This window comes from Homalodisca vitripennis, chromosome 8, assembly GCF_021130785.1.
Source record: "Homalodisca vitripennis isolate AUS2020 chromosome 8, UT_GWSS_2.1, whole genome shotgun sequence".
Taxonomy (NCBI): Eukaryota; Metazoa; Arthropoda; class Insecta; order Hemiptera; family Cicadellidae; genus Homalodisca; species Homalodisca vitripennis.
The window spans coordinates 66405962-66421239 of NC_060214.1; the positions used below are offsets into that span (position 1 = coordinate 66405962).

General features: G+C 33.7%; 1 protein-coding gene across 2 annotated transcripts in view; it reads left to right on the forward strand.

Moving 5' to 3' along the window:
• The first annotated feature begins 7662 nt into the window (after window positions 1-7662).
• LOC124367658 (sphingomyelin phosphodiesterase 4) overlaps window positions 7663-15278 on the forward strand; it is a 40441-nt gene continuing 32825 nt past the window's right edge. The window contains exons 1-6 of one of the 2 annotated variants that reach the window (XM_046824656.1): window positions 7663-7823; window positions 10122-10430; window positions 11352-11454; window positions 11926-12142; window positions 13327-13498; window positions 14590-14661. In XM_046824656.1, the coding sequence (XP_046680612.1) occupies window positions 10128-10430; window positions 11352-11454; window positions 11926-12142; window positions 13327-13498; window positions 14590-14661 (867 nt within the window). In that variant the 5' untranslated portion in view covers window positions 7663-7823; window positions 10122-10127. The remainder of the gene's footprint in view (window positions 7824-10121; window positions 10431-11351; window positions 11455-11925; window positions 12143-13326; window positions 13499-14589; window positions 14662-15278) is intronic. The other variant, XM_046824657.1, reaches the window with a different exon arrangement.

Genomic DNA, 15278 nt, shown 5'->3' on the forward strand with positions numbered 1-15278 from the left:
TCCACAAGAAATTGACGACATTGAAAGAAAGCATGTTGTGTCGTTTTAAAATTAGTTCATGTAAAAAACGGCTACTTAGCAACGTGTGAATTTTGATATTATATATATACTACCTGAGGAAATTACATATTATTTTTGTGCGGACCAAAAACGATTAAAGTATTCCCCATTTCTTCTATTGTGATCAATTCTTGTAGTTGGAAAGAGAAAAGAGCAGCAGGTTGAAGTAATGTTAACCATGGCAGTAAGGAGGAAACGGCATCATTCATGCGTTCTAGCGGTAAGAAGAATTCTTAACTGGGAAATCCCTCGATAATAGACCATATCTGCGGATGTCTCCTCATCCCATTCCCTCAAAACCTGAAATGTTAGACAATCTCGTGGAAATGGACGTGGCGCCGTGCAGCGCTGAAGCAACTCTTGTCCTCGGACAACATCGTGTCTTGATAATTCAGTTTAATTAAACTCATATTCTCGCGGGGCAGCGATTTTGTCAAAATGAAGAGACGGTCGAGCGCTTAATAACGATCACGTGTGCCACTGCCCTTGATTGTGCTGACCTGTATGTAGCTCTCGCTTATGTGCGATACGAGAACTCAAAAGGTGTCAGACATGACTCTCCCCATAATAGTCTCCCCTGAATAGTCATAAGTGCAACAACAGAATCAGCTGTAAACACTGTTCTCAGCCGGAACATCGCAATTCTAAGTTGATTTGACTAGATACTCTGGCTATAGATAATTACTGTCTAGCTTCAATGCTCTGTTATTACACCAGTTTCTTAGGTCATCAATAAAACAACAAAGTCAACAATTTGTACAGAACATGTTTTACAAATTATTGTTTTTTGTTTATCGAATGCATGTTCATAATATGCACTAAACCGCTAGGAGGCTTGTGATAGATCTCTCAAATTATTAACCGATTTTGACGGCTTGTTTCATTTAGAAAATTATACAGGTTGTTCAGTAGAAGTGTTCCAATTCTTTGGGATTTGGTTCTACACATAAAAATGAGCAAAAAAGTTCACATGAAGGTATGTCCTAAAACCTTTAGTTTTCCGCATATCTGTCTGTGCGTTTTTTCCATTAAAACATTATATTTTTTGAACCAGTCAAGATAAAGTTATGGAACTTGAGAATTGTATTAACCTTTGGTAGACCTTTTTAAAATAAAATATTAACAAAATCCCTTTACCTGTTTCAAAATGGCAGACGTTTAAACTATTCCATCACAGTAATTCAAAACCGACTAACGACATACCTTCATATGAACTTGTTTTGCTTATTTTTGTGTGTAGAACAAAATGCTTGGGTATTGGAACTTTTTTATGAACACCCTGTAGAAACCAGAAACAAACAACAAAAGTTCAAAATCTTAGACATTTAATTTTATACAAATTTGATAGTACATTTATTGGCTGAACTTTAGCGAAGTGGGGTTGGAAAATTGTTATTTCTTTGTGTCTGTCTGTATGTCTATACATCTGTTTGTCCGCATGGTATCTCGAAAACGAATTAACCTATAGACTTGAAATGTTGCATGAAGCTTCATATATATACTAACAACACAGAGTTTGATGATGGTGCTTGGCAAGATATCTTGAAAAATATTTCATCTGTTGCCTTTAAATTTTGCGTGGAACTTAATTTCTACACAGACAATAACGAGTTCTATAATGGCACATGTCCAACCATAGAATTTGGCTCAGCGTCATCGAAGGCTATGATTCAGTAGGCTTGCACAGTTTCTCTTTTGCTTGCCAGATGACAGGAAAAAATGTCTTTATAATGTCCAGTTTTCTATCTGTTTGTAGGACATTTCGAGAATAAAATGAGCTGTAAATTTGAAAGTTTCCGTGCAACCTCAGTGAAGCTGCAAAGATTCTAATCCTACAAATTAATGTTACACACACCGTGCGTTACATTTAGATAACGTGCCATTATCTTGTTATTAATATGATTATGCAATAATATTAATAATACGTTGCGAAAATCAAGTGAAATGCGTCCAGGCTCTTCCAGATATTCTCCGTTGATACTTACGTAATATCTATTCATAATCTTTTATAATCACCATTTTAAGCAGTAATTACAAAGACATTATTTTTTGTTTCGTTCTTTTAGTTATTTATATTGCTATTTTTATTTTTATATATTATAGTTAGGGTGCTATTTTATTTTTATTCTATTTTTATATTATTTTGACAGCATAGCATGAATACCTCACATTTCAATTAAGGAATTCGTCTCTGTATTGACAGTTTTTAAATGGCTCAAGCAATGTCAGTATCAAAATTTGAAAATGTAAAAGTTAAAATAAGTCAATGCCAAAGATTTTTTTTATATTAACAAAATAAAAAAAACAAACGATTAATTAATAATATATTTTTGTACTAAGCCAAAATCTAAATAAATCGAACACAAATACAAAATAATGCCAATCATAAATATACAGTTTCAAAATCAATCTTACGGTGAGTGCTATTTCCCCCACTCATTCAACAAATTTAAAATACATCACCTTGAAAATTTGCTTAATCCATGTACCGGGAACCTTAATTAGCATACATTGTAAAATATATAACTTTTAATACTTCCTGGTAATAATACTCTATATATAATTTTTGTTTTTTTTGTTTCATTCATGGTTTTAGCAATGTACAAGTGTAGCTTCTCACGTACTCCACGAAAACAGGTAACATTTATGGTAATTTAATTCAATTAATTATGCAGAGAAAGAGATAAATACTGTGTAATTATTTGTAATATGTAAGGCGTCGCTGGTGGTACACCAATTAGCGCATAGGTTGATAAACGCTTCCTTGACTAACGAGGAACTGTAATAGCTTAATTAACTACTTAAGTCAAACTCGTGATTTTACAAACTCATATCTTATTGATGTAATTTAGCGTTGAACTACTCCTAAGTTAAATCTCCAGGAAACTCACCACAACTTATTGAAAATGGCTGAGTGTTAGCAAAGTTACTTACTCAGATTGTCAATGACTCGTCTCCACATATGTGTGTAACCCCATTAGGGTTCACTTCTGGCTGGCGTATACCTTCCAGTTGAACCTTCATTGGATACAGCAAAAACAGATGTGTCACTTAAATCTGGCAACCTTATGAATTTCAAGGAGCGGCACATCACTAACCGCTAATTACGAGGTATTGGTAGATGCAAGGGTAGACTGAAAGATCTAGTTTGCTGCGGGAGGTGAGTGTGGAGTTAGTAGGGACCCCTAAGTGTTTAGTGCTGTTACTAGTCTTAAGGGTGTACCACCCCCTGTCCGCTTTGACTGGATGGGTTGGTACAGAGCTGGCTTCCTCTTCTTCCAAGGAGACATGACTAAGATTAATGCCCAAACTCCTTCGTCATAGATCTTCACAAAAAGCTCCTTACCCCCAACCTTATCCATCCAGAAAATCCTGTCTCTCGGGATGCAGCGCAAAGGTTTTTTCAGGACCAAGTGTAATTTTTCAGCTTCTTGTTACGAGAAGCTGAAAAAGCTCTTCGTATAAGAGAACAAAAAACGTGTCTGTACCCCTTAGGCGTGGTCTTCAAGGTTAGGATCGAGGAAGGTGTGCAAGTTGTTCTACTTTCAAAGTCCAGCATCATTTAACAATTTTTCAACTATTTCTCCCTCACCACTACAACCCTCTTTGGCTTGGAGGTACCTGCGGTTGTCAAGAGATGTGACTACTGTGTTTTTTTAAGGTAAAGTACGCATATAAAAAGTGTGATTGAAAGATGAATTGTTGGCTTTGGAATCCTGCATTGATGCGACGGTGGCTAGTGTAATATGTGGAGTAGTAATAAAAGAAAACATAATATACATAGGACGCATCCGGACGACCTGTTCAAGATGGAACAAAAAGTAAATTGATTAAGGTACAAGACAAGCATAGTGATGGAAACCAGTTAATTATGTGTTATTGCCTAATTTGGAAACAAAACAGATGAGTTATTATTTATTATTATAAAACTATTCACTCTATCACAAAAAAGCACTGTGCATTGGAATGGACTCACTGGCCAATGTTCACACGTCAAAATAAATTCCACATCTTGTTGTGACGCGTTAAAAATTTCTATTTGAGGAGAATCTTTAATGAACGTTTGAGAATCATGCTATATTAAAAAATGAAATAAAGCTTTTAGTAATTCACTTGTATAAATATTTAGGAAAAGACAAATTTATTGTACAAAATTGAATAGGCAGGTTGTAATCATAAAAAAAGGAAGCAAAGCATTGGTTTTAAATAAATAAGGATGATATAGTGTGGTAAAAGAAAAGTATTAAAAGCAAATAAAAACGTATAAAAATATAAAAGTAAAAAAAACATATCACTTAAAATAGGCAACCTCTTCAGGGACAATAATTTTGCAAAAAAAAGAATAGTAATACTACACCTTAGAGTAGAAACCTGTCAGCTGGAAAATTTACATTGATCTAATTCTCAATAAATCAGTCCAAAAAGCTAGTAAAAGTCCAAATGGGTGCATTAAACATTTGACCATACTTTAGGTTTTGATAAAAAATGGGTACAGATTATAAATTCAATGTCGTTTTTTTCTAATTACTTCTTATGTAAAACATTCAAATGGCTCAACAAAATACAGTATAAAGCATCAGGAATACACTCTCAGTATTATACCCACATAAAAATTCAACTAACACGTGTTAAAAATGAAGAATCGTGTACTTGAGGCACAACGTAGGGACTCACAAAATCAGCTGCTACAACTGACTGTAAATAGTCCAGTAATAATAGCAAACAGTGTTACCAACTTCAAAAGATGTTATTGGGCCCATCTGGGCGTTTTCGAAACGTTATTCGCTTTCTGGAAATATCACATCTTTCTCCTGAAAATAAACCGTTACTGTACAAAGTAGATTTGAAATCTGTCTGGACATATGGAATTCAACTTGGAGAGCAAGTGATTCTACGTTTCAAATTCAAAGTTCTGAGAACATTGCTGCAAGCTCCATGTTCGTTACAAATAAGGCGATTCATCCACAGAGACACTGGAATTGCTTACATAGAAGAGGAGATCAAAAAGTTTAGTTTACGCTACCTAATTAGCTTCTTGATACGCTTGAAAGATATCTAAACCACATTGCTTTGAATTTACTGGGCATTATTGACCATGTTTGTAGACTTCAAAGGAACGACTTCCTTGATATAAGTGGTCGCTTATAAGTTCTTCATGTTTATTAAAGATTTTGGAATCTAATCAACAATTGCTTAATCTATCTTGTTTATTTACTGTTCACATTTTATTGAATAGATTGTAATAATATATTAATGTTTTTCAATTCTACACTTGATTTATATAACGGTTTAGATTTTGAGTAGAATAAAGACTAATTTTAGAAAAATACTATAAGGTTCAAGATGCTTGTTGTTGAAAAATGGTGACGGATTAAGCGGACATAGAAGACGACAAGAGTATAAATCATACAATAAAGAAGTGCAAACCCCAATTTGAACAAAAATTGAACTATTTTACTATCTGCTTTATGCCAGAGCTTTGAAAAATTGAAACGGATCATGAAAATTGGAGCATTCATTTCCATAAAGCAATGGAAGTTGATAAGTTTCTTTGAGTTAAATGCAGAACTAAAGTGAAGACAAACAATTTTTTAAAGTGTATTAACTCCTAACAGTTTTTACTACTTAAGAACTAATCAGACAATACTTATAATGAGCTCTGTTATTCTTTGCAGTCTTGGCTAGTATTAAATATTTACGTAACAATACAAGTTTTTCAAACTATTTCAAAGTTAAGGTGTGTTTTTAGTTCGTTATGTCAAAGATCTGAAAACATTACTTCCAAAATGTAACTAAATGCCGAAGATACTATGCTTTAAACCCAATTTATTCGTTGTAATAATTTAATCTGAGTTTAATAATGAAATTTTTTGTTCAAACTAGACGCAAAAAGTCGTAAGCAATGTCTTGATACAGTTTTATTATGAGTAAATCAATGATAAAACAAATAAGTTTTCGATATCTAACTTTTCTGTCTTTAATGCGTAAGAAGCAAGGGGTTCAAGGGTTCAAATCTCAAACTCTTAGAAAATTGTGAAGACAAAGGTATTTTATAATGATATCAGAATGAAACAAAAATCGTATTTATTTCTATGGTGAACTTATGCCTGTATATGCCTCTCTTCCAATTAACTTCTAAAATATAAACTTTAATTTACAAAAAACAAAATCAATCTACTTCCAGTATTTACGACTAACATACTACAATAGCATTGAAATTAAATTATGAAGAAATTAAATCAGTTTACAACTAGTTTAATATAAAATCATTACATTCTAGAACGTTCATAAAAATTCAGGTAATGCTGACGATTATATAAGTACTTGCAGGTTTATCAACTCAAAGATATACGCTTCGGCTCTAGAACCGCCACCAAGATTACGGTCATCTAACATCCTCTAATAATCCCACAAAACAGCTTTCCACACCTTGGGTTTTTATCAATTAATCATTTTAATCTTTTCGAACAGTTAGTTCCATAATAAAGGTGCAGTAACTGTGAAAGATTTATTATATATGGTTCATAATTATACGATGTTGAGAAACAAGAATTGAAGTGGCGCCGCGACGAGTTAACACGTCTATATGTGAGATTTATACTGAAATTTCCAGACAAATATTTGGGGTAATCTTTGCCTAAGCCTGAATATACTAATTATACTACAACTTTTACTACTAATTAGGATTGGTAATTACTAATTAGGATGGATGGTCACGAGTATGTACGTGTCATATTGTTACAGGATCTTATAAAGGTCCGCTAAAACAAAATAGCACTTAATAATTTCGGTCCCATTGGATCCTACCAAACAGTTGCACAGACACGTAATTGATGATAACATCACAGTAGTTAAAATGTGTAAATACCAGAGTGTTTACCAACATCATTTTAATTTTATTAGGAGGCAGAATATAAGACAATTATAACTATCCGCCACGTTACTTTGATCGTTTATCTACATCATTAGTCCAGTCTTTGACTAAAGATCCATATCACACTATTCATTGATGGCGATATTGTTTCAGAGTTGTATAGTGAATCCTTGAACACCACGACACGACAATCAAATGGGTGTGTACAAAAGGTTATCAAGTAATAACTACATGTGCATAATGAGAATTGTAATTGTAAAAAGATAAAATTGAATGAGCCATTCTTTTCGCATTTAGAGGGCATGAACGTATAAATATTTCCGGTCATCAGTGCCCCCTGTGGCAGGAAAATGTCATTTTGCCCATATTTTAGAAGTAATTTTTCTGATTTTAGGTAGAAAGTCATGAAAGACTAAAAATACTTTTCAACCGAAATAAACACATTTTCTAATACTATCCAAAGAATTCATAAAACATTTAAATAGGAGTTATATTTGATGATTAGAATACTACCCAAATTGAATTGATATATCTTATTTGTGATTTTGTAACTAGGATGAGGAATAATTTATATTTAACATCAAGCTGTTGAATCTGATCTATGACCATACATTTCCTGTAAGCTAGGAAGGAAACAACAACCCAAGAATGCCCCGGGATTAGTTTCTCGTTGTTTTTTCGTGGACATCCACTTCGGTAGTTCCAATACAGTTTTCTCTATTCTTTGGCATCAATCAAAAAATAATTCCGTTTGTTTGAACTTTTTCAATACAGAAGATGGAGGGAATTGTGTAAATTTACTGTAACTGTAACTGTTAATTATATTTTATAAATGGATAAATTTTTGTAGTTACTATTAACTCCAATTGCATAAGGTACCATAAATCAGGTATGAATACATATTAATTCTTTTGATTGTAATTCTTTTGTGGTTAATGTATTTTAGGTTATGAATTACTGTTCGGTTCGGAGTTGTTAGGAGATTTACGGTCTCGTTAATGTTTTGCGCTGAATAATTTAAAATATTTAAATTTACAAAAGGAGAAGCTCAAAGGCACTAAAACGTAACTTTCAATTTATATAAATATGTTAGCTATATCAAAGATTATCTGGTTATTTCTATTATCACTTATCTACAGAATATGTTAAATCCAATCATTCTCATAAACCCTATCTTAACACCAGTTCTTAAAAATAACCTAACCACTAAGTAAGTAAATGTTTACTGTAGCCACTTCACAATATATGTTTATTTTCAATTAAAAATTAATAAAAATACAACAAATAATTAATTGTTGGAAAGAACAATACTTTTTTAAATCTTTTAACATGCACTAGGATTGGAACGGACTAACAGTAATGCCACCACCAACCAGTGTGACAGAGAAAGAGATCCATCGAGATAGTAGCGATCAGAAAAATATAAAATTTCAAAAGGACGATCACTAAGTTAATAATGCTTGAGAGCTAAAAACATTTAAACTCACCTATTAGCCTATTCTAGGTTTTAGGTCAATAGTCACTACTGTAGAAATGCAAAAACAATTTAAATTTCCGTTATGGAGTAAGATAAAACAATACGTCTTTTTGATCCACACTGACAAAATAATAAGTATCTTAGTATATAGCCTTCTTTAAAGTGTATTTATGATACTAACTTCTACAATGAATAGCCTATGACAAAAATGTCACTCACTAGCATCACAAAAGAAATAACAATGAATAGTTCTGTAAATAACCATATAACTAAATCTAACCAATCAGAAATCCTCTTAATAACAACAGCTATCTCTATAAGCTGTATGTATTTCCCAAGATCTCGATCATAATATGTGTATGTAAAAGATATGCACAACTTATTTATGTAGGCCTAGGCTAGGTAGTGTTAGTATTCACCACGGTTGCTGTGAGCTTATTCATGTAGGTGATGTTATTCACTATTGTTGCAGTATATGTTACTGAATATTCAAAAGTGTACATTTCTTATAAGTTACGTGACAGAATTTCAAGTAATAACTCAGGTATTCTACATTTGATAATGTTTTGCAAAATGTTGGAATATTTAATTCTGAGCCATTACTGGGTCAATTTCAATTTCTTTTATGTTTTATGATGATGAGGTAGTCTTAAGGAAGTGTGAAACATGAAAATTAGGTCTCAGAAAGTTATTTAATGTTGCTGAGCGAGAAGAGTTCACATGTTGTCACTTGTATACCGGAAACACTTAAATCAGTCTTATGCATGATAGACAGCCCAATATATATATATACATCACGTAACAAGCCCACCGCCAAACGAGCCTGTTACGTAATAAGAGCCCGTAGGGTGGGGTGGTCCCATCAAGTAGTTATTTTTCACTAACAGACTGTAAATAATCCAATAACTAAGAGAAGTTTGCCTCCTTCATATCCAAGGGCTCTTTCAAATCCTTTCCGGCCGATACTCGAGGTGACTGAACATTCTAGTCTAGCCTCAAGTATTCTGCTGACTGTTCCTTTTCATTGAAAAATCTACAGATCTCTTAGTCACACTACTATTTCCTTACAAAAAGTATATATGGAGAGATCCCTGGCTGGCTTGTAATTTACATTAATTTTAGAAGTTTATTTTTCTTTCGTCAAGGTCAAAGCTGTTGCATCATTTCTCCTAAAGGTCTGAGAAGAAATTTGTCTCAGAGGGTGTCTACCATAATGAGGTTGTAACCACTTCTTCTCAACTTCCTTTTTGAAACTAAGAGGACACTTAGTCTAGATACCAAATTTGATAATTTACTTTTTTTGCCAGAAAATTAAATCCATCTCCCTTAGAGACTTAATGGTGTGTGGCCTTTGACATGATTATATTTTATGAGTTCTTTCAGCATTGGCAACAGCTTCAAATTAAACTCATATGCTTCAAACCATCAAGCTGCTTTCGTTTCTATTAAGGAACTGTTTCTGATCCCTTATTCTGTTTGATAATGGACACATGTAATTTTTAAACCTACAACACTAAAAGTCAAAGTATAGTTAGTTTTAAAGCTATTCCTATAAAATAGAATCCAATTTTCAGTTTCAGTTTATAACTGATGTAATTTAAGAGGCTTGTGAAAAGAAATTTAGTTTTATAGGTTTTAAACATATTTACAATATGAAATTGAAGTAAAGAAAGAAAACAATTAACTTACATTCACTAATGTGTTTTCCAGGTAATAATGGACAAAATGCAGCAAGTCTTACAACAACCACTTCAGTACAGATGTGATCAGATCACTCATTGGGTTGATGAATGTACTAACAAGGACCTGGAGTATGCGCTGCCCGATATCATTGAGGACATATTCGGCATCAGTAATCGGGTCGGTTGGGGCCTGCTCAATATTGAGTACACTCTGAACCCTCAAGAATACGATCTCCTGTTCAAATTTCTGCATCCCAATGGACCAATGTTCCGGCTATGCTACAAATTGCTGTCAGATCCATACATCAAGTACAAGTTCCAACTCTCATTTTTGCCCGTAAGTAGAACAGCACTGTTGTAAAGAAACTTTTTATTTGTTTGGTTGCTGAAACGTTATTTAGGTTTCACTGCCAAACACACTGTGATATTAATAGTTATTTAAAGTGAATGTTGTTTTTAGAACTAAACACTTACTATGTAAATAACTTTTATAGAATATAAAATTCACACTTATGTGTGCAAATACAAAGAGTGAGTTTACACTAGGTGCTACTCTTCACTCCTTCAAAATTGACCTGTAATTTTGAAACTAAAAGGACACTAGACTTACTCAAGATACCAAATTTATTAAGTTACTTCTTTTGCCAGTTCATAATTTTAAATCAATTGTGCTTTTTTAGTAAGTTTTTAGCTTGTATATGCTTAAGACTGAATTTTCCATAGGTAAATTATTTGTTGTTTGTATGTGAGGTTCTTATTTTTATTTATGAATTATAAGCCTTACTTGTAAAATTACAATTTATATTTTCCGTTTTTTATAGTCTGTTCAAATTTGACAAGTGTGTCTTGAATTTTGAAAACTCAAAACTAAATTATCTTTTAAAAAAAATTTCTAATGAGTTTTGTTTTTGTATTTACAAATTAAATTATTTTCAAATTTCCATAAACCTCTAACAACAAAGTTGCTTATAACGTTATCTCCATGGTCTTCTTGTTATTGGTTCAAGAATATATTCTGTACTGTAACTGTTTCCCATGTACAAGTGTTATTTTAAAATACCTTAATTTTAGACCTACTATATTACGTTTATTGTGTGACAAAGGGGCAATGAAATAAGGGGAATTCACAGAATCTTTTACAGTTTATATTTTAATTAGCCCTTAAAATAATTAACAGATTTTATTGTGTGTTCTTGATAGATATAATATAAAATGTTCAGCCTAATGAGATCTTATGTGATGTTTGTTTTAATCACAGCAAAAGATAAAACAGTCAATAGAAGAAGGAACGGCTCTACCATTCTACATGGAAAAGCTTGAAGTAGAGCCCCGGACTAGAGCGCCATTACATTTGGCTCTGAGTATCCTTTTTTACAATTATTTTATTTATTAGATTGGTAAAACTGGTTTATCAGAAAATGTAAAGTCTCTTAATTGTAAGGTTATTGAAAGAAACAATTACATCATAAACTTTATAGTGTGTTTTTAAAACCTTAATATCTACAATTTTTATTTACTGACCATGCAATAATACATAGCCATAGACAAAATTGAACTTGAATGGTCATTGCTACCCATTTGCATTGTGTTGACTACAATTGTCTTAGTGATTAGCAGTAGAATTTTGATCAAAGTCTCTAATTAGATTCTGAACTTTGATATTCTTATCCTATTCTTTTCATGGTTTTTAGACAAAAAAACTGCAGATGTGATCTAAGAAAACGTTCCTGGAAATAAACAATAAACTGAAGATTTAAGATAATTCTTTAATTTTTCTCTCTTTTTTACAGCTTGTTATTACAAAAGCAAACTTCATTCCTTAACAAACTCAGATCCGTTTGAGTTATATATGTTCCACTTCATACACCATGTGGTGAATCCCTGCTTAAAGTCAGCACCATACCAGGAGACCAAGGTGTACTCCTCTCTGTACTTACGACTCGCTGAGGAGTATCTCTGTGTGTTCCTGCCGTGTGATGGGTCGACTGTACTACCTGAGTTACCTAACCATTACATTTCCCAGAGCCCTCACCGCTCTCTTCCACAGAAGTATGTATGTTTTGTTACTACTGTTTTGTAATCAAGTTTGTAAATTCTCAGATAATTCCAAGTGATGTTAGGAGTGCCTCATGTTCCCACTTTTTCCCTTCCTGTTCAACTCGAGAACTAAACACCGATAACATTTCTCTGGTCTATATACCTCAACTAATAAATTGTAATACATTAAAGTTTGTTTAGTGAAATTCACTAATTACTGTAATGCTGCATTACCTGCATGTTTACGTCCACACTGCTCCGTTAACATATGCTAATGAAGACACTACGTAAAACAGAGCCCAGCTGTGAACACACTGCAGGCTTCCCCTCATGTGGGCATCTGGTGCAACATTACATAATCTGTTGTATGTGCAGGCCGATGAGAACATCAACACTGTTCCACCAGGACATGCTAGTCAAGATGCTAAAGCAGAGCCCAGCTGTGAACACACTGCAGGGTTCCTCTCATGAGGGCATCTGGCGCAACATTACATAATCTGTTGTATGTGCAGGCCGATGAGAACATCAACACTATTCCGCCAGGACGTGCTAGTCAAGATGCTAAAGCAGAGCCCAGCTGTGAACACACTGCAGGCTTCCCCTCATGTAGGCATCTGGCGCAACATTACATAATCTGTTGTATGTGCAGGCCGATGCGAACATCAACACTGTTCCGCCAGGACGTGCTAGTCAAGATGCTAAAGCAGAGCCCAGCTGTGAACACACTGCAGGCTTCCCCTCATGTAGGCATCTGGCGCAACATTACATAATCTGTTGTATGTGCTGGCGATGAGAACATCAACACTGTTCCGCCAGGACGTGCTAGTCAAGATGCTAAAGCAGAGCCCAGCTGTGAACACACTGCAGGCTTCCCCTCATGTAGGCATCTGGCGCAACATTACATAATCTGTTGTATGTGCAGGCCGATGCGAACATCAACACTGTTCCGCCAGGACGTGCTAGTCAAGATGCTAAAGCAGAGCCCAGCTGTGAACACACTGCAGGCTACCCCTCATGTGGGCAATTGGTGCAATATTCCATGGTGTGTTGTATGTGCAGGTCGATGAGAACATCAACACTGTTCCACCAGGACATGCTAGTCAAGATGCTAAAGCAGAGCCCAGCTGTGAACACACTGCAGGGTTCCTCTCATGTGGGCATCTGGCGCAACATTACATAATCTGTTGTATGTGCAGGCCGATGAGAACATCAACATTGTTCCGCCAGGACGTGCTAGTCAAGATGCTAAAGCAGAGCCCAGCTGTGAACACACTGCAGGCTTCCCCTCATGTAGGCATCTGGCGCAGTGAGCTTGCTGTGCAGCTCTGTATAGACTTTTGGCTTAGCATGCCCAACAGTGAAGGCTATGTGAGTGTATATTCTCAACTATTATGACCTCTCGTAACAAGTGTTCAAGTTTCAAATAATAGAATAGCAAACTATCAACACCATCTATGATTAAAAAAATTTATTAAGTTATAAAGGTCTCTATAACATTTTCATACATATTTTATAGAGGTTATATTTATGTACTGATGTCTAAATTACAACATAATTTAAATGTAGTGATTGTTAACCACGGAGTCTAAATATACATTATTAATTGTTGTATATAAGCTCAGTCTATTTTTAAGCCAAAACCACGATCATTTATTACTATGGTTATCTTTTAAAAGTTTTTCATGTAAAAAGTACAGAAAAAAACGTACCAAGGTTTAGTGATTGTCTGTTTACTATTGAGCAGTTATCATCCCTTCAGCGTACAGGCAGCAAATGCATGATAAACACAATCTTAAAAATTATGGACCTAAGTCAAATTTTTATTTTTAACCACAATATTTCACAAATATTTTATCAATCAATGTTATAAAATAAATGTATGCTACTTATTGTGTAGCTTCCGATATAGCAGAAGTCCGCCATGTGTAATACAACTACCAATTTTATCTACTAGGGATTATTCATAGGTGAAGAAGATATGAGTAAAGAAGATGATATTGATAGAAGAACCGAGTAACATCTAAGGTCAAATCATCGTTTACTTCACAGATGACTCATAAAGTAACGGACAATTGAAGGCTCTTCAAAAATTTTGTTCTGAAAATTTTTGCTTTGTAATAACGAAAATATTGAGTCTTTTTTGGTAGCGTTATTAAATACATTTAATAATGACTGATCTGTGAGTAAAAGTGGTACAATTTCAATATTGAGAGTCTGTTACGCAAATACCAGTGCAGTAATAGAAATTGAACTTGTAAAGTTACCTGTGTTAATTTGGATAGAACTTTAATTATTTAGCCTCTATAGTGCATATAATACATTTAAAGAATGAAGAAATTTTCGTAATTTGAAAAATCAAATTTTAACTGAAAAGGATTGTTATTGTGAAAGGCCAAAGATGTCAGCTGAGCACATTTTCAAACAAATGTTTTAATTTATGTTGTCTTTTGGTGTTACAGTGGGGTTATGAAAATCCCCAGTTATATGGGTTCAGTCAGTCGATGTTCTTTGCCGAGCCTTTTTCCATGTCTGTAAGTCTATACTGAATGTTGGCGGTGCTAATGTATGTGTCTAAAGTACTAACACACTCTGCTATTTTTTGTCCTTTTGTGCTCCTATGGCTTTCAGCTTCATTTCACTAGTCCTTTAAGTATGAAGATTTTTAATTTGTAAATTTTATATATTGGATAGGTGCTAAACAAAGTAATTGCAATTTGAAGTTTATTTTTTTGTCATAAAGAAGTCTCAAGACTAAAAATAAATACTAAGAGTAAAAATATTTTAATGAACAACTAGGTTCCCCACAAGCAGATGTTGAACTTGGAATTTTATTGAAAGGAAATGTATTGAGATATAGTGGTATTATACTCTTGTATTTGACCTTGGGTACCTCCCAGTTGACCACAAATTTAGAATTATCAAACACAGAGCCCTAATCAAATTTAGTCACTCTGTTAAATTAAGAGAAATTTGTTGATTAAACCTCTTGTGAAAGGGGTAGTTGAATGAAGGAAAAACAAGCAATTGAATCTGATAAGAGTTCTACATTCACTCAAGTAAAAAATTATGGAAAGTCGAGTTTTTTATTGTATAAATTACTAATTTAATGTAAATTTCCCTTTAAAACTTTGACTGCCATGCCTATGTT